The sequence below is a fragment of the Diceros bicornis genome, chromosome 9, assembly GCF_020826845.1.
Source record: "Diceros bicornis minor isolate mBicDic1 chromosome 9, mDicBic1.mat.cur, whole genome shotgun sequence".
NCBI lineage: Eukaryota > Metazoa > Chordata > Mammalia > Perissodactyla > Rhinocerotidae > Diceros > Diceros bicornis.
This window is the reverse complement of record NC_080748.1, coordinates 73,225,873-73,252,134: the sequence shown is the minus strand read 5'-3', so window position 1 is coordinate 73,252,134 and position 26,262 is coordinate 73,225,873. Positions and strand designations below refer to the sequence as shown.

The following is a 26,262-nucleotide window of genomic DNA, read 5'->3' as shown; positions in this document are numbered from 1 at the left end:
ATAAATCAATAAATATTTAGATTTCATATTCTTGCAATACCCAATCCCAATACCCACGCTGAGCAGCATAAAGTATAGGAACAGCTGTAAAGTCAAAAGACTGGGTCTCTGAGGAACTTTCTTGTTAGTAAACTAGAATCTTTGAGAAATCTTTCAACGTCTCTGAATCTCCACATCAAACTATCAAATGGGATAGTGAATAGAGGTTCTGTTTAACATATAAGAATGTAGCGAAGATCAAATGAGATACTAAATGTACAAATGTCTTGAAAAGCATTAAATACCATACAAAGTTATGAATTTTTAATCTTATCCTTTGCAAAACACATGACGAAACAGATGATGTTGAAAAACACTTGAAATATTTTTCAATTCCCTTTTGTGTCAGAGACTGATAGTTTTTATCAGTATTAATTTTCACATTGTTTCTTTAATAATAGAACCCTCATATTTATCAAGGCACATGGCAATCATGAATAAAGACATTTCCTGGCCTTCTTTACAGCTAGATGTAGCTAATGGCTAGGCTTTAGCCCATAAGATGTGACTGGAAGTGGTATGTGCAACTTCCCTCCATTTCCTTTCTGCTGTTTTCAATGTAAATGAGATGGCAGGAGCTGCAGCACACATCTTGGACTGTGAGATGGAAGCTTGCACATTAGGATAAAGAGCAACAAGACAGAGCCTGGGTTTCTGGTCATGTCACACACCAGAGTCATCAAAGCAGTCTGTCTTTTAAGTAAGAGAGCAATAGCTTGAATCTTAATGAAGTCACTGTTGTTTTGAGTTTCTCTGTTAAGGCAGCCAAACGGGAATCCTCTCCAGTAGACTTATATTTATTTTGTAGTGATCTACGCTCACCTCCTGGCTAGGCCTATCTGGTAGACTTTCTTCCCCATATTAATACTATCTCTACTCAGACTTTTGAACAAGTCCTCATATTTCAAACCTTTGATTAAACTGTTTATGACAAAGTTGTCTCCTTTAGATGATAAGAAACACACTTTTATAATTTAACTGATTGGTAATGTTATCAATTATTAGAGAACATATCCAAATAATTGTCAGGGCAAGTTTTTCTCTAGAAAGAGTAGCCTGCCAAAAAATTAGAAGGATATAGAATAGATAGTATGTATTTTAGTCCTTAATAATAAACATATATACACACACACACAAGGATACCTCATCCCAATCTGGTTACTGGAGCTGCCATTGCCAAGAGAAGGGAAAAAATGTCTACCTGGAAGTCCTAGTAGTCAATGGGATGTGGAACTACCAGGGGAATTCTTTTTTTTTCCCCCTCTTCTTGGGCTTTTAACACTAATGTATCTGAAATTGATTTGGTTTAGGATCTTAAGTCTGAAGGCTGCTGACTTCCCATAGATCCTTAGGCCCAGATGACTTCTGTTTGCATCACTTCTCTGAGCTTCACTCAGCATGTTGGTGTGCAGTCAATTTTCAGAGAACAAACTGCGTCCCTACCTCTTCATTTCTATCAACATAGGACCCCAGGGATATGACAAGCGCTGCTTTAGAATGAAATGATATGAGGAAGGAAACCCATGTCGGTCTTTTTAATTTGCTCAGCACTGGCCTCAGGCCAACACAAAGAGATGGTTTCTCCCCCGAACGTCCTGATATCTGGTCTCAAGTGGAGCACCATACATCATGACTTCAGCGGCAAGGCCATGGAAAGCCTTTTGATATAAATCCCGAGGTGCCTAAGGAACAGTGTGAAGTTAGCAGAGCCTGCCTCCAAGTCTCAGCTATGCATGAATTCCCTGCCAAAATTTAAAATGAGTTTAAAAGAAACAATCCGAATGCTTTCTAACTTGTTTTGATTTTCCACATGACAAAATACTGGACTGTTATTGTGCATATGTGTGTGTGTGTGTGTGTGTGTGTGTGTGTCACAGGGGCAGGCAGAAGGATAATTTGCAGTCCTGCCATTCTATGCAGAGTGTTAGATCCTCACATTGAAACGTGAAGATAGAGAGAGAGAGAGATGCTCCTTAATCCCAGCTGCAATCCTCCTTCCCTCCCTACTTTTGGAACAAATCATTGGAAAGGGAAACACTAATATTCTGGAGCTTAATCTCTACCAACTAACAAGCAAATTTACATGGCCCTTTAACTCACCCTCATATATGGCTCAAGAATTGCCTAAAAAGTCATCAATCTCTCAGCTCATTGATGGGTCAGTGACATGGAGAGGGCTGGATTCACCCAAGGCAGCATGACTCTGGGTCACTGCTGGCTTGGTGCTGTCACACTTGTGCCACTCACAAGGGTTGGAGACAAACGCTTTTGGACAATAACAGCTGTCTTCTTCCTGACTGGCAGAAAGATTTTATCCCATATGGAAAACATGATGGAGTTAAAAGAGCTTGCACTGTGCAGTCAGCCAGACCTAGCTACAATCCATGAGGAAGCTACTGTGTGTTTCAGTCTTCTCATTTATGAAATTGGGACTAATAATATCTACCTTGTTGTGAATAGATTTAAGGTATGAAAAGGGCCTCCCACAGTTCCTGGCATGAGTGAGGTCCCCAATCATGCCTTCCCTCCCATGACGGAGGAGGCCAAGTGTAGTGAGAGAAGGACCTAAGCCGCTTCTTCAGATGTCTCTTTGATGGAGACACTGGGCTCCCCTCCGTGCAGGCAGGCACTCCATGAATGCTTGTGGGTTGATTGACTCTCAACCCCAAAGAGAGTATTCTAAAGACTGAGCTGTGGCTTATGTAAAGCTGGCTTAAACATCAAACATGTTGGATATCAATGAAATCGGCTTTTCCATCTGATTTGCGGGTTTCACTCATTTTGCCTTCAGCTCCTTGAAAGGATTGATCAAATCAATCTTTTGTGATACCTTCTACCCACTCTGATCCTTCTACTGAATGCTAGGTGAGAGCTTTCTATTCCTGCTTCCGTACGTCTCCCCGTACTATTCAACAAACTTTGTGTTATTGTAGTTGTGATTGGGAAAAGTGAAAATAAGAAGCCCTTGGCAATGCAGCACATTTTTTGGTCCAGTTTTATACACTCCAGCTTGATTTGCTGGCTGTAGCCATGGTCTCACAATAGGTAAAGTTCATGTGGGGATAAAAAGTTATCAGGCTGGAGATATTCAAGACATTAGGAAGTAGAATCTGTTTAAACTCCCTGGATAACCACCCCATTGAGTTCCGTGACTCCTGGCCTAAATCAGTTATTATTTGTTTAGTGACCTTGAATATATTTTGCGTACATGTTAGCTAAGCTCCTATTCTTTGGGCCAAATTCTTTTTAAATGTCTTTTCCCCTGTGATAGCAGAATTTCAAACTTGGCAGGGCCGCACAAAAGATGACTGCTCCAAACAGGTAGAACTCTGAAAAAGTCTTTAAAAAACTAAGGTTCTGTAGCAGGAATGGAAACGTTAGACACATAGTTATCCTCTCCTTAATTTATCATTCATTCCTTACATTGAAAACAAAAATTGGTAAAGTGTGATCTCCTTAAGCATTAGTTAATAAGCACATTTTCTCCTAAATGCCCCTACCAATTGTTCATTTCTCAGGGGCCACAGGCACCCCTGTTTTGAATCCACTAGCCATTTCCCTAAAAGATAGAGGAGGAAGCATGGATCAGGGCTAAGATGAGGGGCTTTGTGAGATGTGAGTCTCTAGTGACAGTCAATAGTAGGATAATCTTGTTTAAAAACAATTGCAACAACAAAACACGTAACTCTACTTATGATAGAAACCACATTCCATTAGAGTTCAAAGATGAGAGTCAACAGCCAAGTGAGAGCTGGCGGAATACCTCATCTAAGTGCTAAAAGGGACTTCTATTTCTCTCTTTAAATAGACCAATATTTCCATTACAGAGACAGTATGAAACAGATCTGTTTCAGCAGAACATCCAAGCCATTATTCGGCCTTTCATGTGTGCCTCTGTGGGTTCCAGTTGCTCAACGTATGACCTGTGCTGCTGCAAAGGAGATTGCAAGGACTGTTTCCTTGCCGGAGCTTCTCTCCTTAACCTTCTAAAGTGGCCTAGATTGGATGCATTCCTGTCCTATTTAATCTCACAGACTGAAAAACGTCAGGAAAAAAAGAACAAGATGGATCATCTCCACTGGATAAAGATGAAGACAAAGAGGAAGCAGGTTCCAAATCAAGCCACATACAGTCAGATGCCCTCAGAATGGTCCAATGTTCTCCAAGCTTACACCACAGAAGGCCAGTGCGCCTGCTTATCCTCCCCATCCCAAGGGAGGAGAGGGCAGGGGGTCACCATCTCACTACCTGGCTGTTGTAGTCCTCAGTGACAGCCCCCTCTGTGTTCCCACCCTCTTTAGGCCACCGGTGGCCCCTGTGCTCCCGCTGCAGCCTCCTCTCCTCTCGCCTCTTTTGCCGGTGCCTCTGGTGCTCTAGCTGCTTGGTGTGGTGGTAGCGCTGCTGGAAGAGATCTTTTGCATACTCATAAAGCTGCATGTCCAGGAAGTTTAGCTCCTCGATGCGCTGGCGGGCGCCCTCGTTGATCTCCACGTTGGAAGCCCGCGTGATGTTGAACTGCGTGAACGGGGAGATGAACTTGAGGTTGAATGTCCTCTCAAAGAGAAACTGTGTCTTCCTCTGGAATTCCGTGAGCCCAAAGAAGGCCATGTTCTTCAGGTTGTTTTTCGCGCTCTGCAACAGGATGGTGTTTCTTTCGCTCTCGTTCATGAAAGTCAAGTTGTAGCAGCCCACCAGGCTGAGGTCAGCCAGCATGCGCACTTGGCGGTTGTTGGCCAGGTTGTAGCTGCAGTCCATGAACTCCCGCAAGCTGACCCCAGACCAGTCGTCCCCAGGGTAGCAGGTAGGCAGTTCATCGGGGGTGGGGCTTCTCCCATCACACATGTGGAGGGAGGTTTTCCACGTGGCCCCTCTCTGGACGTGTTTCCACTCGCTCAGGTAACGTGACACTGGATCCCGCAACATTGTGATGTAATAGAAATTCCTGGAAGAAATTAGAGAAGAGTGTCAGTTGTTGACAATATAACTCTAGGATTCTGGACTTCTGTGGTGTTTATATCAGCATTTAGTCAATGGGCTCCTCTGCCAAATGTTCCCATGTGAGTGTTTGTCTGGATTTGCACCTATCAGACAAATGTCCCCATATGCACATGTTTCCATAAAGACGCATGGATCGGTTTTCAATACAAAGTTTGCTGGGCTTTTCCTCCCTGCACCAGTGTGAGGAGGGATGTGGTGGGGGCACTAGATCATTCTTTCATTCTGCAATTATTCAAGGATAAATTACTACTGGCAATAACAATACCTTACATTAAGAGAACACACCATGATTTTTGAAAGTTATTGCCTGTCTGATATTTTATTTGATCCTTACAACAAACCTTTGTAGTAGACATGGTACTATTTGATAAGGAAACATGCAAGGAAGTAAAGTGATTTATCCAAGGTCTTGAGACTAGAAAGGGCAAAGCTGGAAGCCAATGCTCCTTAATCTTTTCTCTTTACACTATATATATAGTATATATATGCTATTCTGGATCATGAGGTAGGTGGGCTTGGGGAAGGATGTGTTATATATGGAAACTAAACTAACATTTACTGAGCACCTTCTGTGTGCTAGGATCTCTGCTAAGTGCTTTACGGATACCAGCACAGATGATCCTCAACACGACTCTGTAAAATGGGTTTTATCATGACATCTTTTTTTTAAAAAAAGCTGAGAACACAGAGACTCAGAAAGGTGAAATATGTAGCGCAAGATCCTAAAGCAAGTTAATACTTGCAATACAATCGAATCTAAGCCTATTTGATTTCAGAACCCCTGTGTTTTCCTGTGCACCATAGTGGTATTTTAAAAACAAAAATGGAACTACTATTTATTGAGTGCCTGTTAATTGTCAAGTGCTTTGGTTATTATAATTATAGGTCTTATCTCATCTAATGACATCTAATGGAATGTTAAGAAGAAAAATATTTTACAAATGGTTAGCTTCAGAGTGATCAGGTAAAGATCAGGGTACCTCTGGCTTAAAAGGGCAAAAGAAAGCAAGAAGAGAGTTGGAAAAGTAGACAGATAAAGACATAAGAGTGGGCGTTAGAGGAAAGCAAATATCGATTCAAAAATAAGAAAAACTCTTATCATTTAAGCAGCCTACCAATGGTCTGTCCACCCGACTTCTGTCACCAGGAGTGTTCATGCAGAGCCTAGAGGTCCTTTTGACACAGAAGCCCAGAAAGGACCTACTGAGGAGCAGGTTGGACACGACGCCTCCAAGCTGTCTTCAGTTCCAAGATCCCACTTTGCCCTTTTGTCCTTCCACAGAAGCCAATTTGATCCCAGTTTAATCCTAGTCCAGTCCTTGGCTCATTGAGGGGGCCAGCTCCAGAAATATAGGGTGGGTTCTATGAACTCAAGAGGACCCGTGGCCCAACAAACATAGTCCTGAAAAGTTCTGAAAAGAACACCAGGCTTCTCCAACCCCTATAGAAATGACTAAGTGCTGCAGAGAAGACTGGAGGCAAGGCTGGTGCTGAGTTGAACAGGGGATCTGCCAGGTAGGTCTGAACATGACCCAACTATACTGGATGGAAAGTACTCTTGCCCAGAGTGCCTGCCCTCAACTGGCTTGTGGAGAGCTGGGGCAAAGCTAGGTCATTTTCGCTTGATTCAGCTCAGTGTCTGCTCTTCAAAGAAACTTGACCACTAAAATAAATACACATACATATGGATAAATGGATAGATGAATGGATGGATGGATGGATAGATAGATACATAGATAGATACATAGATAGATAGATAGACAGATAATCTATTGAGTTATCTGTTGAATTTTGGTTATCACTGCATCATGTCATATTTTGTCAAATATCTGTGTTAGTGAAGGGAGCATTGTAGGTATTACTCACCTGAATCACCTATATGCTGTTAGGGCATATGTTTGCACTTAAAGATAAATGGTGATGTGTCTTACTCTATATTTAAATCAGACCATTTTAACTCTGCATGGAAAAACAAAACAAAACCTGGAGGAGCTGGAAAATCTCCCCCTTTATTCTCAGAGCACTCCACTCCACTGCTTGTTCAAGATCGAGGCTGTCACGTCAGAATAGGTTCTAAGTTGAAGAGAGCTGCTTTGTCACCACATTCCAAAAATCAGCTTCAGGGGAGAAATTTTATCATTGCTTGAAAACGAACAATGAAGAGAGAAGAGGGAAAAGAAAACTGTGTCACATTTTGAGTGTGTGGGGGAAGTAAGTGTCAATGGAGATGATGAGAAGCTCAACAGAGAAGTTATGTCAATGGAAAAGAACAAATTCCTAATTCCCAAGGCAGAGAATCTGGCCTATAGAGGAGCTTAATAAATATATGAAGAAAAAACAAATTAATGAAGGTTTATTTTATCTTTAATGGAGATTCTTCATTCATTCAAGTCTAACTGATTGTTGCCCTTTAAGAAAAAATATTTTTTCCAAGGTTTGGGGGCAAAAGTTTTCTAATTTTGCTTTAAATTGCAATGATAAAATTTTATTTAGATAAACTCACCAAAACACTTCCCTGTGGACCAGAGGCCAAGACCCATGATGTTGCAAGCTTACTGCATGTCAGGTGTGGTGCTAAGGACATAGCCTATTTCAAGAATCCCATGAGGTGAGCGCACATTATTATTTCCTTTTTTCACTAAGTGTTGAATAAATTCAGGACTTTGAGAGATGAAATAAGCTGCCAAAGATCATACTGACGGTAAGTTACAGAACTTGGATTTAACCCAGGTTTGGCTTACTTCAAGAAGTACTCTTAGTCACTATATTATGAAGAGAGAAACCTCTTATTTCATAGGAAAAACTCGATCTAGTAGTACTTGCCTACTTGGTCAGGCTAAATTAGATTTTTAAAAATACATACCTAGTAAAAGCAATGGAAAAAATAAGGAATTTAAGGGTGCAATTTTTTTATGCCGACTTTTAAAAGGAATTGATGAACTATAATATTTAAAACTATACATTTACTGTATTCAGTTATTTTTAACGCCTAGCTATGACAGTTATGAAACTTCAAAATTCTAAGTACCACTTGCTTCCCTTTAAATCAGGAGGAGGACTTGACTGAATCTGCCACAGTCAGGCCAGCCTGAGCCCTTGCTTTGCCCATCACCATTTTACATCATTCTGTTGTCTTTCGCTGTGACAGAATGACGGTTCCATCAGTGGAAGAAAATTTCCCAAAAGGTCAGTAGGGAAAGCAGAAAATGACTGACACAGCTTCTAGACTTCACAAGGAAATATTGATGATCCAGTTTTGCTCGGAGTGGATGTTACTACAGTTGAAAATTATATAACATGTCGTTATTAATCCCGCTTGGGTCCTATGGTTGAACTTGTTCACATTTCAATTCTACCAGCAGAGACTGAGTTTTATTTCACAGAACAATTGCATAATAAATAGAGAAACAATAATAATGATGATGATGTAACTCAGGTGGGTTAAGGATGCCAAACACATCAGGACAGAAGAATCAAATCAGAGAGATCTTTGCATTGGGTCAAATAAGACCACAAATGGAAAATTTATAATTTCCATGTTAACTGGACAAAACAGAAAACACACAAAAATATTTAAGTAGAAAAGATGATTGACAATCAATTGGTAAGACTCAACTCCATTTTTGTGTCTCAAATTTAGGCACGATCCATATTTTTAAAGTAATCATAAGAGTTGGAGGATTTTAGGGCTGGGAATTACCAGGGTTTGTGACATAAAAGTTAACTAGAACCTGCTCCTGGAATCTGAGAGGCTTTTGTCTCACTTGGGAAAATTGGCCACAGAGTTCCTGGTGCCTTCATTCCATTGGAAATGTACATAGTCTCAAAGCTGACTGAGACTGGCTTGGCTTAGAATGGTCTTGGTTTCAAATTTAACTTTATTCAATTTAACACTGCATTTAACAATGACTAGCCAAATTGCAGGGTGATGCTTACGTGAGTAAAGTAAGTCCCAAATGTCTGCAAGTTCTACTAGCCAAATAGGTAAGAGGTCAATTTGTAACTAAAACTCTGGCATCAGGGCATGAAAATGTACTAGTGGAACATCTATATTGATGTAGTACAAAGTTGTCCCATCTCATGGTTCTGGAACCCAGCGACTAATAGCATCTGGGTATTGCTTTAGTCAGGCATATTCTTATGTATGTTTTGTATGTTTGTTTCAATCCTGCAAAGCAGTCAAAACAGAAAGTTAGAAAAATAGTAAAAATAAAATAATAGGGTAGGGGGCTGGCCCCGTGGCTTAGCAGCTAAGTGCGCACGCTCAGCTACTGGCGGCCCGGGGTTCGGATCCCGGGCGTGCACCGACGCACCGCTGGTCAGGCCATGCTGAGGCGGCGTCGCACATACAGCAACTAGGAGGATGTGCAACTATGACATACAACTATCTACTGGGGCTTTGGGGGAAAAAAAAAGGAGGAGGATTGGCAATAGACGTTAGCTCAGAGCCAGTCTTCCTCAAAAAGAGGAGGATTAGCACGGATGTTAGCTCAGGGCTGATCTTCCTCAAAAAAAAAACATAAATAAAAATAAAAAAATAATAAAATTTCTAAAATATTTGGGAAAAAAAAACAATAGGGTTGAAGAACACCCAACTATTGAAGGAAAATCACTTAAAATTTGATTAATTAAATCATTTTTTCTCATGTCGATTTTTTTCTCTATTTTCATTTGCTTCTCTACTTTCAGAAAGAAAACTGCAAAAATCATTGACAAAATGATGTTTAGCTCCAGGCCACACCCCCAACCTTCATTGTTTACAAGCTTTGCTCCAGTTTCACAAGTCTCCTACCCAATCCAAAACAACAGAAACTCATTTTCTTTTGCTCCTATACCTCCCAATTCAGTGTCTAAGGAAAAAACTTAAAGGGTTCAGTACTCCTGAAATCGGCAACTTTCCGTTTTAGGCCTTACTTGTTCAACAGCACAATGTGGGGGTAAAACAAAGACTAGAGAAGACAAGCAACTCCCAGCAAAGCCTATTGTGGCCACAATGCAGAGGCCTCCATCAGCTCCTTCTGCTCCTTTTAACTCAATCTCCTAAGCCTAGAAAGAGTATCATCTGGTCATCTGTTTGTCCTTGCAGTTAACCAAAACTCTCCCCAGATTTTGGAAATAGAAATAAGTAAATTATTATTTTCCCCCTTCCTCTATCCATCCAAGCATTAATTGAGCCTGCCTTCCCCACCTATGTTTGCCAAGCCCTGGGGCCTGGCATTGGGCACTCAGAGCTGACTAAGACATTGTCCCCAAGAGATCTCAGGCACCCAAAGATTTTGGTAAAGTAAAAGAAATGCTAACCACCAACTTAAGGGAAAGTTCTGCCAGTCTCTCTGGACCAGAGCAATCTCTAAGACAGATAACTTTGTCTCGGTGACAGCATCCTGTCAGCAAGTCTTCCATTTGCCACCTACTTCATTGAGAGCTTGGGTGAATTCATTTAAGAATGTCTGTAAAGCAATTGCAGCTCTTTAGAATAGTTATTCTTGTGGCCCCAGGGTAATGATGGCAAATACCTGTGTACTCAGGAAGATTAGAGAATGGGGTGCCTTCGTTAGTTCAACAATCATTTTAACTGATAATTATCATATGGGCCATCACAGCTTACTAATGTTCAAAGACACAGAATGCACACTTTTCCCTGGCTGCTTTAGAACCACTTTAGTGTTTTGCTCTGCTGTAAGGTAATCATATTAAAAAATTCTAAATACAGCATAAGGGCAGAATTGCTTTCCCTCATTCTTTGCCTTTTCCTTTGCTCGTCTGCATCCTGCTCATCTTTCATGGCCCAGCTCAAGCCTCATATCCATCTTCTCTGAGTTTTCCAGCCCCTCTAGGATTTCCTGCATCACTTACTGCACTTATCTTGCATGTGAAGGTCTTGGTTGCATCTACCCTTTAAGTTCCTTTTTGACAACTGGACCTTAGGGCTCATGTCCCACAGCACCTCACACAAAGTCCTGCTCACAGCAGATATTCAATAAATGATGCTATGTGAAAGAAATGATCATCACATGAGATAAGTGTATTTTAATGACTAATTTTGCCTTTGATAAATTAGCCCTTCTTTTCTCTCCTAAAAACAATCTGATATTATTTTTGAATGTTAAAAATGTGTGAAAAGAGTAAAAAGATATACAATCTTCTAATAATATATCCATCATTTTATTTCGATGGTCCATATGCAGAGAGAAGCAGGCAATACAGACTTTGGGTAAAAAGCAGAACATTTCATACAACAGGTAACTAGCAGAAATGAGGTTTTTTTACGGTTAAACTTACTAGTTTTCTTCCTACTACTTCAAGAATCTGTATTTCACTCAACAGTTTATTGTATAATTGCTCATTTCTTTAATTAGCAAGTCATTTAATTAACACATGCTTATTGCCGGTTTGTTATGTGTAAGGAGCTGCTCTAGGAAATGTGGAGAACACAAAAAAAGGATAATGCCCTCAAGTATTGTGGGTGTAAGGATGGTAGATTAGAAAAAGGCATTGATCAGCAAGTTATGAGGTAAGGAGCAGACAAAGACTATTTAAGAGAATATTTAAGAATGTACAGAGAGGGCCGGCCCCATGGCTTAGCGATTAAGTGCGCGCACTCCGCTACTGGTGGCCCGGGTTTGGATCCCGGGCGCGCACCAACGCACCGCTTCTCCAGCCATGCTGAGGCTGCGTCCCACATACAGCAACTAGAAGGATGTGCAACTAGAAGGATGTGCAACTATGACATATAACTATGTATGGGGCTTTGGGGAAAAAAATGGAGGAGGATTGGCAATAGATGTTAGCTCAGAGCCGGTCTTCCTCAGCAAAAAGAGGAGGATTAGCATGGATGTTAGCTCAGGGCTGATCTTCCTCAAAAAAAAAAAAGAATGTACAGAGAGCAGAGTGGCCTAATTATATCAGGAAGTTCATGTCGTGCATTTAACTAAACTTTTTTTAATAAATGAATGAATGAAAGGAGAGCATAAGCTAGAACACGATGCTAAGGCCAAATTGTCATGGTCTCTGAAGGCAACTGTGAATTGCTAAAACAGGAAAAGTGCTGATTTAGAAAGATTCATTTGACAACAGGGTTTAGGAAGGACAAAGGTAGGCAGATACCAGGAGAGACATTTGGCAGCTGTGGTGAGAGACCAGCAGGGAAGAACCCAGAACCATCGGTGTTGATAAGAAAGAATCAGAGACAGATTCAAGAAATCTCATACGCCCACCTGTCATTGCTCCCTCCCCCTTCCTCATTGTCAGCTTCCTCTAAACTACCTTTTCCTCCTCCATATTTCCTTCTTCCCTTCTATCTAATCCTTCCTTTCTATTCTGCAGTGAAAAAGAGGCAGAGCTAGTACACTCATCAAAATGGTGGAATGAGGAATTTAAGTCTCTGGAATCACTCTGCCTGTGGTGATTAAAAAAATATTCACTTTTACGAGTGAATTCACTTTTACGACTTGCCTAGCCAACGAAAACACGTCTGAAAGAATCTACAAAATGCTGAATTCACAGGGGAGGTTTAACAAATATATTCCTTCTATCACTAGCTTAACCCTCATAAAATCAAGCAACAAAATTAATATCTCCACACTTCACAGTTCTGTGTTTTCAGAAAAAGCAGCTCAGGTCAAAACTCCTCCAGCCAGCCTTCTGTGATGTCCTCTGAGGAAGGGATTTCTGCCCCCCTGAAACTGTGCCTCTCCTACTTTATCTTCATTCAGGTAACCAGTGAATGTCTTATCCCTTGAACAGGCGTTATGCTTTACTCATCTTTCGTCCCCCAAAGCATATGATACATGACCTTATGCGTCATGGATGTTCAGTTGTTCAATGTTTGTGGAATGAATAAATATATGAATTTCATCAGCCACTGTTTCAGGGATTTTGAAGGTGATGCCCCCAGAAAACTGAACTTGGTGCCTTAACCAACAGAAGTGGCCCAGGCTAATGGTTTCCCATAGCCTGGACCTTGTGAAATGTATGGGAAATAATCAATTTCTACTCCTTCCTCTTGCCCTACATACTTTGAAATGAGTTGTCTCTACATAATTAAGTTTTGCCAGAGCTCAGTGTCTCACAAATAACACCGTGAGCGATTGTAAGGTAGACTTGGAGGCATCTGAAGGAGATCTTCGGTCCTCACCATGGATTATGCACAAACAACCAGTACATCTTACACATAAGCTGATGTGTGCATTTTCAAACTTGAAACTTCGCTCCCCCTCCACCCTGCTGTACTGTGTGCTGGAGTCATTTTCCAAATGCTCAGAATAGATTTAATTTCTTGACTATCTTTAGATTCGCACACTCATTATGGGCTGCCCATTCTTCATTATCTCAATAGAGTATTATCTGCACTATACTGTATGTGATAGGGGAACTCGCAGCAGTTAGAGCTGGGCAATCACACTGCCCTTTGACACAGTGATGAAAAGGTCTTTTATTCGAGCCTTGAAAACAAATTAAGAAATTTAAGAATGATGTTCTAAGCAAATGGGAAATTGGGAACTATGATTGTTAAGTATCATAATAAAGAACTTTAGGAGGCCGACAATGGTGTGTGTCAGAGCGATTGGTTCCAAGGATGTCCAGTATTATGATGAGAAAATGGAAACATGGGCATGTTGTTATCTTACCTCACACAGAAGCCACCCAGCCCCCACCAAACTGCCATCACCTCCTCCCCCATGGTGCCCTCCAAAGCAGCCAGAGCCTTTTGGTTAAGGGATTTTTATTTTATTTACTGCCCAGAGATGTTGACTCTTTTCAGTTGGGAAAATAATGGTGAGAGGAATGCCCACGGTGCTGTCAGGAGGAGAGGGGCTCTGCATCCCTTTTCTTCACCTGTATACCTGACAACTTTAAAGAGAGAATTCTTTGGATGTAGCTGGTCTTTTTTTTTTGATCATTGATCCTCCTGCACCCAGTTAGAAATGCAATGCATTGTCACTATGGAAAATATGAGCAATGCAAAACAGTAAAAAAGAAGAAAATAAAAATTACTTACAATCACTTCACTCAGATATAACCACAGGTAAATATACATATTTCTTTCTTTTACATATTTGAGATCATAATTTACATTATTTTTAACCTGTATTTTTAACTTAAAAACACAAGGTAAACATTTTTTACATTTTATTTAATATTCTTCCATAAGAGTATAATATTCCAAGTATGGATGCACCATAATTTATGTGACCAATTTCCCAGTTTTGGAGAATTAAACTGATTCTATTTGGCGGGATCCTACTATAAACAATAATCTGACAAACATCCTAAGCCATAAATATTTGTGCAGAGAATGAACTGCTAGAAGTAGAATTTCTAAATGAAGGGAACTTCCCCCATTTCATTGCCAAAATGCCAAAATATAGCCGACCACAGTCAGCATAGGAAAGGACAGGGCCATTCCATGAGGCCTGACATCATCGGGCGCCAGGGGACAAGTCACCTGGAAGCCAAGGGAGGGCTGCGAAACAAGCTCCTGGCTCTGCTCCCTCCCAGCTGGACTAAGAAGGTGCCCTGCCCAATCATGAGCCTAAGACGGACATTCCAGGACGGCCAGGGTGAGGTTTGTGACATGGTGGTAAGGAAACATTCTTCCAAAAAGATTTGTTTACTTTGCACTTAATGTGCAGCTGGAATATCAAAGTAGAGACTAAACATTTGTGGAATCAAATCCCACTCATCAGCACTGCAGCTATATTAAAGCTGACATCCGGAGTAGAAAGATGGAGGTTCCTCACCCGATTATATTTGGAGCTGGTCCTCAAAGAAGCAGCCTCTTGAGAGGCAGATTTTCTGCAATGTCTAGGTGTCAGCTAACTTTAGTCACGGGAAGTCACACAGGATAACTGAACTAACCAAACAAAAGCATGAAATAAGAGGCTTCTTGACATTACTGGTTATTTCTCAGTGATGATCAGTCCACCTCCCAACTTCCCTAAAGGAAGAGGTAGAATTTATCAATAAGATAAAATTTCAAATCCCATCATGTTGCTGCTTTATGTTGACATAAAACCTATGAGCCTCAAACTCACTAAAATGCCATGATTTTTGGGTGGTTGTCATATTTGCTTTCACTTTCCCCCAAGTGGCTGCTGCAAGAATAAATTTCAGGGAATGCATGTTCCAGGGGCTTGTTTTTGCTATCTTGCTGAGTACAGTTCCTCCCAGTACAGTTTCGAACGTGCCAGGGAGGGTCCTGCTCTCATGCATTATTCAGGGATTTCCGTGATTATCTGGTTCAGAGGTTCCCTGCTTCCGCTGCCTCGCCGGGATTTGGGCATGAGGACATCTCAAGGTACTTTTTTCTGCAAAGCTGTGGTTTATGCATGTGGGCATCCACCTGAAGCCTGGAGCAGCCCCAGAGTGAGATAAGGCTCAATTCCGTCTTACCCGCAGCTCTAATCCCAGCCCAGCAAAGCGGAACACCAGATAGTACACTCAGATCGTGTTATTAGGCCATTCGTGTTCAGCCGTGCTCTCTTCTTAGCTAATTTCTCAGACGCTGCTTTTAGGGAATGTGAGAGTTACACAGGGTAGAGGCGACGAGGTGGCTCCATTGCAATTGTTTTGCGCTAGCCAATTTGGAAAGGAAAAGAAGTAAATCAGGATATTTAAGAGCAAGGCGTGTGTTTCAATATTTAGGTTTTATATGTGACAGATTGACACAGATTTTCCTAAAACATCACAAGAAATAAAAAAGAAAAACCTCTGCCAGATTTTGCCATGTTCTTCTATAAAAAATTCTTCTGTGTTAGGATCTTCCTAGATTCTGCTATCCAGACTGAGCAATCACTTTAGCATATTTAACAAAATGCTTGCGAGATCCTCACTTGATTCCATCCATTGCCAGTTCTCAAAGAAAGAGTGCCTTGGAGGTCACCCCCCAGGCAACGATTAAGGAGCAAGCTAACTCAAAATACAGAAAGTTCCATGTGAAATAAGATTTGATATTAATAGCAATAATAATAATGGCTAACATTTAATAAGCGCATACTATACCCACGTACAGTTCTACGTGCTGTACTTGCAGTAAGCAATTTAGTCATCAAAACCACTCTTTGAGTTATGTAGGCTTTTAGATGATGTCTGTAATTTCACAAAGTGATGAAAGTTCTGACAGTCTCCTCCATCATCTTGCAAGCCTCAGGCTGTCTTAGAGATGCAGTTTGTGACTTAATGCTGCAGTGGTCCAGGCTTTGCTGAAGTCAAAGCTCAGAAGCAAAATGAGCATCTCAGGGTTAAGGGATTTGTGTTGACCTGTGGGTGGGCAGCAGGAGATGAGAGTGAGGCAGCACATTACAAGGTCGGGGAGACAGAGGGTGTCTAGCTCATCTCAGCCTCAGGAGTGTATGGGTCCAGAGGGTCCTCTAGATATTTACAGCTTAGAAGAAGTCTTAGAAACAACTTTCCTGAGCTCAGCATGCCACAAAACTGCACAACAAATTTACACTCAAGGAAAGGGGGTTAGAGACGAGGGGGAATTACTGCAGTTGCATTAGTTTTTAGCACTCTCAAGGAATCTGGAAGCCAAAAGCTGTAGTAATCTCAGGACAATAAACAGCAACACAAAAGAATTCAGATAAAGCAAAAGCCAAAGCTCATGCAATGCCATAATTCTCTTTCTGGCTTTAAAATAGGTCTTTTTTGAAGACAATGCTACAAAGACTCAGAAATGTGTTCAAAGGAGGTTGCTGGATCCTGAAGTTGGCTATTACAAAGCCTTTATGCAGGAAGAGAAAATTCAAAAAAATGTAAGTCAAGCTCTACTCATTTGGACGGAGCATGAGTGCATAATTTCAAGCATGTTGGAAACTTCACTTAAGGTGCAGTGGAAAGAAAAGAGGTATGAAGTCAGAAAGATCTGGGTTTCAATTTCATGTCCACCTCACTCTGGTGTGACTTGGTTAGCTTATATGACCTCTGAGAGCCTTAGATTCCTCATCTAAATAGCCAAGGCATAAATGCTTCCTTCATAGGGTTGTTGGAATTGCTGAATAAGGTAATGAATATAAAGTGCTCAGCAGTAGCTGGTGTGGAGCAGATCCTCAACATACAAGCACAGCCTCCCTTTCAACAGCTTCCCTTCCTCCATGAATGTCAGAGCCTCCGAAACTACCCAAATCCAATGAAATTTTAAATATTAAACAAGCTGTGTTCATAATTAAAAAAAAATAGCTGATAGTGTTTTTCTATTTGTATGACATGTTTACAGTTTTCAAAACACTTTGCTCATCCATTATTTCATTTTATCCTCACTAAAAGATTATATCGGAGGCAGAATTTTTATAGATGAAGAAACTGATGCTCAGAGATATGAAAGGATGTTCCTGAGGTGAAACAACTCAGAAGTAGCAGAGCCGGGACTTCTCTTTTTCTTCTTCTTCAGCTACTATACTCATTTATTTGTTCATTTAAAAATATTTGTCGATTATGTCTTTCATGCCAAGCACTATGCTAGGTTCTTGGGTAAGACACAAGACACAGCCTGACTTCAAGGAGCTGACTGCGTAGTCATCTTTTGACGACCCCACACTGTTGTGTTTTGCTCTAATTAGTGACGTTAGAAAGAAAACACAAAATTATCACATTATTCTACAGTTTGGAGGTTTCACTGATGTGTACATTAGCTCATTTTCTCTTTGAAACTCATTGAAAAGGGTGACCCAGAAGAACTAGCCAGAAATGCCAAAATATGGATATACCCTCAGGTAATATTTAAAGTTGTGGGAAAAAATCATCCTGAAATAGTAAACTCTTATTTCTAAGTGGGCAGTGTTGTGGACTTCAATCCAGAGGCACATAAGGTCTGATCTCTCTTTTTGTGGTGCCAGTAGCCATTGATGATCATTCATCAGAGGACTGCAGAATGGTGATATTCAGATTCAATCATTTCTTCTTCATTTATCAGCTACCATGCTTCTATAAAGAGAAACTTCCCCTTATCAACTATTTGATACCTGAGGTATAGTTCATATAGCAAAGTAGATAGATGTTTGACTCATTTTATTTACAACTTTTCAAAAGAATAGGTTGCTTTCCTAGAATCTTCTAAAAGGGCCTTTTGTTTATGTTGTTTGTTTTTATATCGTTATGAGCTCACGACTCTAAACATATTGAATGAGCTTCAATACGCTGCAGTCATTATCCTTACTGATGCTCAAATTATCTAATTTTTGGCCAGTAGGAGCTTATTCAAGATGGAACCAGAGTCATTCTGATACACTCTTGCAGCCGTTTACGCATAGTCTTAAAGGATCTTGCACACTGCAAAAGTATTAAAAAAAAAACAAGAAAGATGGCGTTAGAGCTTGAAATTTTCTATAGCTCCCAGAGAACAAAGTGACTGCTGCTCAGTATCTCATCCTGTCTCACATTACCTGTGCTCCACAGTCTTCTCCCTCACTCCCTACCAAGAGATTAACTGCTGTTTGCGCTAATTACCCCTGTGCATTGAAGGGGAAATAGACCAGATACCATCTTTAACTTTCATATGTTCTATCTAGGCCCAAACATCAGGGGTTTTCTCTTTCATTTTTCCTTCTCTTTTTACTCTTAAGCTCACAGACACAACATTTTCCTCCATGCTAGGAACAGTAGACACGGCAAGTGATTCATTTGTGTCTAGATGCCAATGACACTCCACAAACTAACCTAGGAGAAACCAAATTATGCTGGAGGTAACACGGAGCCCTGATCACGTTCTCTCCAAAATCCACTTATTCACGATAATAGCCTGAGTTCCTTCCAGAAGTCTAGCTTACCACATGGACACTCAATGGGATCTTTCAGCTGTAGTGGGCTCTGAAGCACTGCTTCAATTCTGCCTGATTAATAAAGCCGTGACAGAAATTTAGAAAAATATATGCACAACAATTTAAATCCCCCAGAAAAAAAAAATCAATTCTTTCTGTCTAAACTTTGCCGTGGGGGCTTCCTTCATCAATTCAAGTATGGAGCACAGTGACCTACTGTTGCAAATATTTTTCTTCAGGCATGGTTGAAGCACCAGAGAGGTAATAGCTTTCAACATCCATTTCTTAGAGATTTTAAAACACTCAAATGAGGACATTAATTTTCCCACTTTCCTCTGCTATATGTAAATCAGAGAAAATAATCTTTAAGATGTTCAAAATAAATGTAGCTTGGGGCTGCTCGAGGTGGCTTTTACCTTTGTGCAATCAACACATGGATTAAAAATGAGGGCAGGCATCCCTTAAGAAGCAGAATAATGCAACTGTACTTCTCTTGCTCTGTGAACTTCCCTAAACATGCCCCCTCTGCATTTATTATGAATCTTGGTGATAAGAAACTGAATTTAATAATCAGAATAAAAGAAGTAGACTGTCTTTTTAAAATTGACACCGGCTACTATCTCTGAGTCCTCCACTGAAATGATGTGAAATATCCTGATGCTAATCTAAAATGAAAACCAATTCATTTAGCGAGTAAACAAATGTAACCAAAAAGACAGGAAAAAAATCAGCAAAAAACAGCAACAAAAAACCAGCTAAAAGCTTTTCATTGGTTTTCAGCGTAGGTTTATCATAGCCACAAGGGGGCTCTCAAATCTTTCCAAACACTAGGTAAGTGCTGAGAGCTGTTTTTCTAGTAATTAATTTCCAAAAATCAATATTACCTATTAATGTACATTACAGACACAAGCTACAGACTTCTGACACTTTACACTCAAGTTAGAGAGAGAATTTCCTATAAAAATTCCAGAGGCCTGCAGTGATTGTAAGTCAAAACAAAAAGGAGTTGCACCTGTGATTTCCTGTGGCTGCTCTAGCATAAAAAATCCCTACACTGCAAATTCCATCAAAGGTTAAAACTGAATTTGAAGCACTGTGTATGTAATGGAATACATTGACCTCTGATGGATTTTAAAGGCTCTCCTCCTCCTTCTGCCACATCACGCACCCCTAAAACAGCACTGGTGGCTGACACACAAAAGTTAAAAGGCAGTGACCCTTTCCTGGGGCAGTGGGGAGTTGCTGGGGTCATTAGTTCTGGAGGTTTTCAACTCATGCTGAGAGCTTGATGGTGTTGATGGTGTTTACAGCCTGCACCACAAAAGACCATTGGAATGAGAGAGGGTATTTTAATGTTCTGGTCAAACCAGAAGACTGGGGCAGAATCTAGTGCCGCACTTGGGCAGAACGGGAGGTTTCAGCAAATATGGACAGACTGGAAACGCAGCTTTCTCCAATGCTCCGGCAGAAGAGAGAATACCACCTATCACCCCTACCACAGGGGAATATGGGAACAGAACAAAAATGCTCCCAAAACATTCTATCTGGTTAGTTAAATATCAAAATATGCTTTGTACAAACTCAGAAAGCACCTTTGAGCTTTGATATGAAATGACTTTTGAGGACTGCCTTTTCTGTAATGGTAAAGTATTCCCCAAGAAAGGTAAAGATTGGTCCCAGTTCTGCCACAGGACAGGAGTACTTCCATGCCATGTTGGCGACGTGGTCCTCCTTCTGGACAGTTTGTGCTCCTAGATCTTGGAACCTCGAAGAGGGGTGAAGGAGGAGGGGTGAGGGGGGGGGTGAGGGAAGAGGGAGGCACCTGCTCGGGCAGTGCAATTGTCCCCCTGATCCAAGTTTCCACACGTCATGCTCTCACATTCATTCACTTCTTGAAATTAAGAATTATCATAGAGACAATTCCTCGTTCAGGAAGGCCAGTGTTCTGCCTCTGACTCAGGCACCCAAGAGATGTGTTCTGGAAAAACAAAGTTCTCTCTCAAGAAACCCTACACTGCTTGTCATATGCCCCCAACCAAATTGAACTAAACCTTAATGTAAACTTTGTAGGTTTTAGCTAACATATTTTAGAGTTAGTGCTTCCCCAAACATAATTCCCAGTGTAGCAGTAGTCCCTCTTAATTTGCCTTCATCATTTCTTTTTAAGAATTTCAAAATGTGCCTCCTAGGGGGCATCATGATTTTTTCCGTTTTAATCCAGACTTCCATTTAAATCCTTCCTCTTCCTCACTTTGCAAGTTACTCTTGTGCTTTCCCACATCTGTCCCAGAATACTTTCTCTCATTCGTGCACCCTCAGAAGGTTGACCTTCTAGTGAGACGTCCTTTGTTGAAGCACGCCAGCCACGAGCTGGGACCGAAGTTTAGTCTAGGGTATTTGTGTACAGGCAAGGGCCTAACTCTGGATCCCGACTCAGAGCTCTGGCCCTCCAGAAGGGCGGCTAGGACTGAGGCACATCCTGCGAAGCAGGAGGATCAAGCATCAAGCAGGTAGAGACAGCCAGATCCTTAACAGATCACAGGGCATTCTGTTTTTGGACAAAGCACATCTAGCCAAGTTTAAGTATATTTTTTTGAAATACATTTTGATCTGTGTACTTAAAATAACTCAAAGTGGTAAAGAGAAGGGATTTCCCGCCTCTAAGCAGAAGGCAAATGTTATAGACTGTATGTTTGTGTCCCCTTAAAATTCATATGTTGTAACCCTAACCCCCACTGGGATGGTATTAGGAGGTGGGGCCTTTGGGAGGTAATTAGGTTTAGGTAAAGTCACAAGGATGGAGCCCCCATGATGGGATTAGTGTTCTTATATGAAAAAGACCAGAGCTCACTCTTCCTGCCATATGAGGATAAAAGAAGATAGCTGTCTATAAACCAGGAAGAAGGCCCTCACCAGACACCAAATCTGCTGGCACCCTAATATTGAACTCTCCAGCCTCCAGAACTGTGAGAAATAAATTCCTGTTGTTTAAGCCACCCAGTCTATGGTATCTTGTTATAACAGCCTGAACTGACTATGACAGCAAATGTTGGTGTTTTAGAGAAAATAAGAGAACCTTTTCTCCACCATCCTTCCCCTCTCCTAGAGCATCTGGTTACAATGGTATTTGGCCATGCTAACACCTGCTCTCTAAAGAAATTAAATGATCTGCCACGATGAGGTGGGGCTGAGGGTGAAGTTTTGGATGACTAGTCTTTCTCAGTTTAGAATTCACTAGCCCAACTGCTAGTTTTTACTAACCAACACAAAACCCATTATTGATCTCCCACTGAGAGGTGTTATGGGTTGAATTATGTCCCCTCAAAAGATGTTGAAATCTAACCTCCAGTACCTGTGAATGTGGCCTTATTTGGAAATAGGGTCTTTGTAGAGAATCAAGTTAAGATGAGGTCATTAGAGTGGGCCCTAATCCAATGTGTCTGATGTTTTTATAAAGAGGAGAATTCTGGACACAGAGACAGACAATGTGAAAAGGGAAGACAATGTGAAGACACATGGAGAAGATGGCCATATACAAGCCAAGGAAGTCTCAGGCTACCACAAGCTAGGAGAGAGGCATGGAACAGATTCTCCCTTATAGCTCTGGGAAGGAACCAACCTTGTCAACAGCTTGTTTTGGACTTCTAGACCCCAGAACTGTGAGAAAATAAATTTCTGTTGTTTAGACTACCCAGTTTGTGATACTTTTCCTACAGCAGCCCTGGGAAACTAATTCAAGGGAGATATTTATTGGAGAAACAAATGAACACAATGGCAGGGGAAACCCACACTAGCTACCCACATTAACAAGCCTAGTTTTTATCTGTAAATATGAATGCACCATTAAGGATTATTAAACATTTGAGTAAAAAATGAATAAATAGAATAACTGCCTGGAAGAAATAGGTAATTTAAGAAAGAAAAGACAGCTTTAAAATATTGTGACTATCCTGAGAAGTTATTGCATTTATTAGACAAGAACAAGATAGCAGGAAAAAGAATAAGAAAGATTTCTTAGAAATTAATTTACACTCATATATATGTTGGGCCTGAAAAAAATCAATGCTGGGACAAATGATAGGGTCCAGGAAACCTTCCAGATGTGACAGGGACGGGGAAGATGATGAGAAATTAAATTAAGAGACAAGGAGATGGGTTCTGTAGGTCTAATATCCATCTAGAAAACATTCCTGATAGAGAGTAAAGAAAAACAAGAATCCACAGGGGAAGAAATAATAAAAGCAAAAATAGAATATTCCTCTAGTCTGAAAAAACATGAATGTTCAAATTGAAAAGGCATGTGGAATTCAAGGGGTATGAATGAAATTTTAGAACCCCAAAGATAAAAAGAAGATCTATATAGCTTCGTGAGAGAAGGCACCTGAAAAGAGTTTAGACACCCAGAATAAAAATCAAATTGCCAACAATTTTCTTATTGGAACTCTGAATGCTAGAAACATTGAATCAGTGACTTCAAACTTCCAAGGGAAAATGATTTTAAACATTGAATTTTCAAATTTGTCAAATTATCAATCAAGCGTATGGGTAAAATAAAAAATATTGATATGCTAAGAAAATTTACCTCCTCTGCACTCTCTGTGTGAAAAAAGAAAATTATATTTGAGAAAACATCCCAATATAAGTAAAAAGAAAACCATAAAAAAAGAGATGGGATCTAAGATACTGGTATTAACAGTCTGCAAGGGAAAGATTTACAAGGATGACAACTTGGATAACTTCAAGAACATATGTGAGAGGAAAGTGATTCCCTTTCAACAAATACCAGGATTCATAGATGGAATATTTTACATAATAATGATGATAGAGGCATATAGGTCTTCTCTCCGTAAGATAAAAGAAAGGCAATTAGCAATTCCAAGAAAAACAAAAAGCTGAAAGAGAAAGTCACAACCAGATGTGAAACAAATTAAAACATGGCACTATTTTAAGGACTAAATGGAATGTATGAGAGGAGAATCCATTTGACTTTGATATGGGTTGGAGGAACCATTGTACATTTCCTTTTTTGTGAGTCCAATCACACCATTTGTGAATATTTACAAAGTCACATTATGCATATTGTTTATTAGCTTTTTAATTTTTCATTTTTAAAATCAGCCTACAGAACAAGTTTAGAAGCCTATGTTACATTTGTCATCCTTAAAAAATGAAATAGCCAGTTGTTTTACCAGCAAAATGAGTTTAATGGGGAATGGCAGAGGAATTGCAGTTCGGGACAAGCAGGCTATGGCAAACCATAGGCAAGTCCAGAGAACAAAAAAGAGGGGTTTGCTTTTACAGAGGAAAGGAGGGAGTTGGGAGGAGCTGTTTTGAACAAAAGTCCAATGGAGGAGATAGAGTTCCAACTTCTCATTGACTGAGTGTGGTCGTTTCTCATTGGCTGGGCTGTTGCTGGGTAAGGAGAAATCTTCCTTCCTCCTGCTGAGGTAAAAAAGTAAGGTTCTTCTTGTTGGGGATGAAAGGTACATCTCTTACTGTTTAGGATCTGCAGATGGCAATGAGTGGTAGCGTGTGAGAGCTCCCTGACTGCCTGACTCCATTTTAAATGAGGTTTCTTTTCTTTATTTTCACACATTGAAGGCCAGAATGCAAAAGTTCACAAAAATCTTACAGAATGAAGGTAAGGCCAACAGATGTTAGAGGGTGGACTGAATTGAGGGGGGACAGAAGGAACTAAATATGCATTAATTTCCTCCTTTTCCATAGTGGAGAGTGAAGACATCTCTGGGTGATAGTGAAGGAAATTTATTCATTGAGTAACAAATCCTTGTTGAGCCCCTACATGGCAGAGGCAAGAATAGAAGCAGCACAGCAGTAAGGAGGCTGTGGTCCAGGGGTCTTATCTTTACTGGACAGTGACAATGTCAATGACAGAGTGCAGGATGGAGCATATCCTTCTCAAGAAGGAGACTTGCATGTTAATGCCTTTTGCCACTCGTGCATTCAGCCCAAATTATATCACATGGGACAGATTCTTTTCAAGTCGGATGTAGAGTTCACACCATACCCTTTTTCAGTGTTTTTTACATTTTCTCTCCTATTTTTGCTTTTATTCCTTTTTGTGAATCATAGAATAGCTGTGGGGTAGGTAAACCTGCTCTTATGCTACTATTTTTCTGGAAGTAAATTGCAAAATTTATCTTGATACCCAAATAGCCTCAGAAGCAAGGGCTTTATATATAGTTCTTCTGCCAGGCCAGAAATCAGATTAGAGAGCAGAGTTGATCTCACAGCTACTGTGGTCAGAGAAGAAGAACAGAAGGAAGAATGCCCTGCAATCACCTGAGTCCTCAGAAACTCTAATGATAGGAAGCTGATAACCCTACACCAGATTCCTTCAAGTTCAAATCTGCCAGGGTCACTGAAAACATGAAATGGTCCAGCAAATCCTAAATCAGGTATCAAAGATATGTCTCTACTGTCCAACTAAGAGGTTTATGTGTGTTCATTTTTAAATACAAAGATAATTCCTCATATTCAGGAGAAAAGACACCGTGTGTGATCTTGTGATTTATAATAAGAAATATACATTTGGTCTTCTTCCAGCTCCTGGCACACAGCTCCTAAAACCTTGGAAATTTCCTAAGTGATAAGAGCATAAAGGTGTCTTTTGTTATGTTAATGGAGTGACTTTTGGAAAGGTGGTAACCTAAGGATGGGGACTGGTTGACAGGAGAACCAATGCAATCACGTGATTAGAGAGCTGGAACTTTCAGTCTCAACCTACCCTCGTCTCCCCCTACCCCACCCAGGGAGGGGAGAGAGGCTTGAGATGGAATTCAATGCCAATGGCCAATGATTTAATCAATCATGCTTATGTAATGAAACCGCCATAAAAAACCAAAAGGACAGGCTTTGGAGAGCTTCCAGGTTGCTGAACACATGGAGATGTGGGGAGACTGGCACACTAGGAGAGGGCATGGGAGCTCCACGTCCTTTTCCATACTTTGTCTTATGCATCTCTTCCATCTGTCTGTTCTTGGGTTATATCCTTTTATAATAAACCTAGTATTAATCTAGTAATCTAGTAAGTAAAATGTTTTTCTGAGTTTCGTGAGCTGCTCTAGCAAATTAATTGAACCCAAGGAAGGGGTTGTGGGAAGCTGTTGATCAGAAGACCAGGTGACCATGTGGACTTGCAACTGGCCTCTGAAGAGGGGCAAGGGAGGCAGTCTTGTGGGACTGAGCGCTTAGCCTGTGGGATCTGATGCTCTCTCCAGGTAGATATTGAGTTGAACTGTAGGACACCCAGCTGGTGTCAGAGAATTGCTTCGTGGTATGGAAAGCCCCCCACACACTGTGATTGGAATTAGAATTACATCATGATTGGTTGACAACTTTATAATGAGCAGAGCTTCACCTAATAGTTGGAGTAACCAACATCTCAAAGCCTGAAGAATAAAAGGTAAAGGTTAGCAAGCTAACAATTGTTAACAGGGAAAGTGCC

The 26,262-nt window shown here is 40.6% G+C and overlaps 1 protein-coding gene across 2 annotated transcripts in view; it reads right to left on the bottom strand.

Moving 5' to 3' along the window:
* Nucleotides 1-308: 308 nt before the first annotated feature.
* The window catches only part of HS6ST3 (heparan sulfate 6-O-sulfotransferase 3), a 178,922-nt gene continuing 152,968 nt past the window's right edge, over nt 309-26,262 (bottom strand). For both annotated transcript variants that reach the window (XM_058548393.1, XM_058548394.1), the window contains one exon: nt 309-4,981. In XM_058548393.1, coding sequence (XP_058404376.1) covers nt 4,273-4,981 — 709 coding nt within the window. In that variant the 3' untranslated portion in view covers nt 309-4,272. The remainder of the gene's footprint in view (nt 4,982-26,262) is intronic.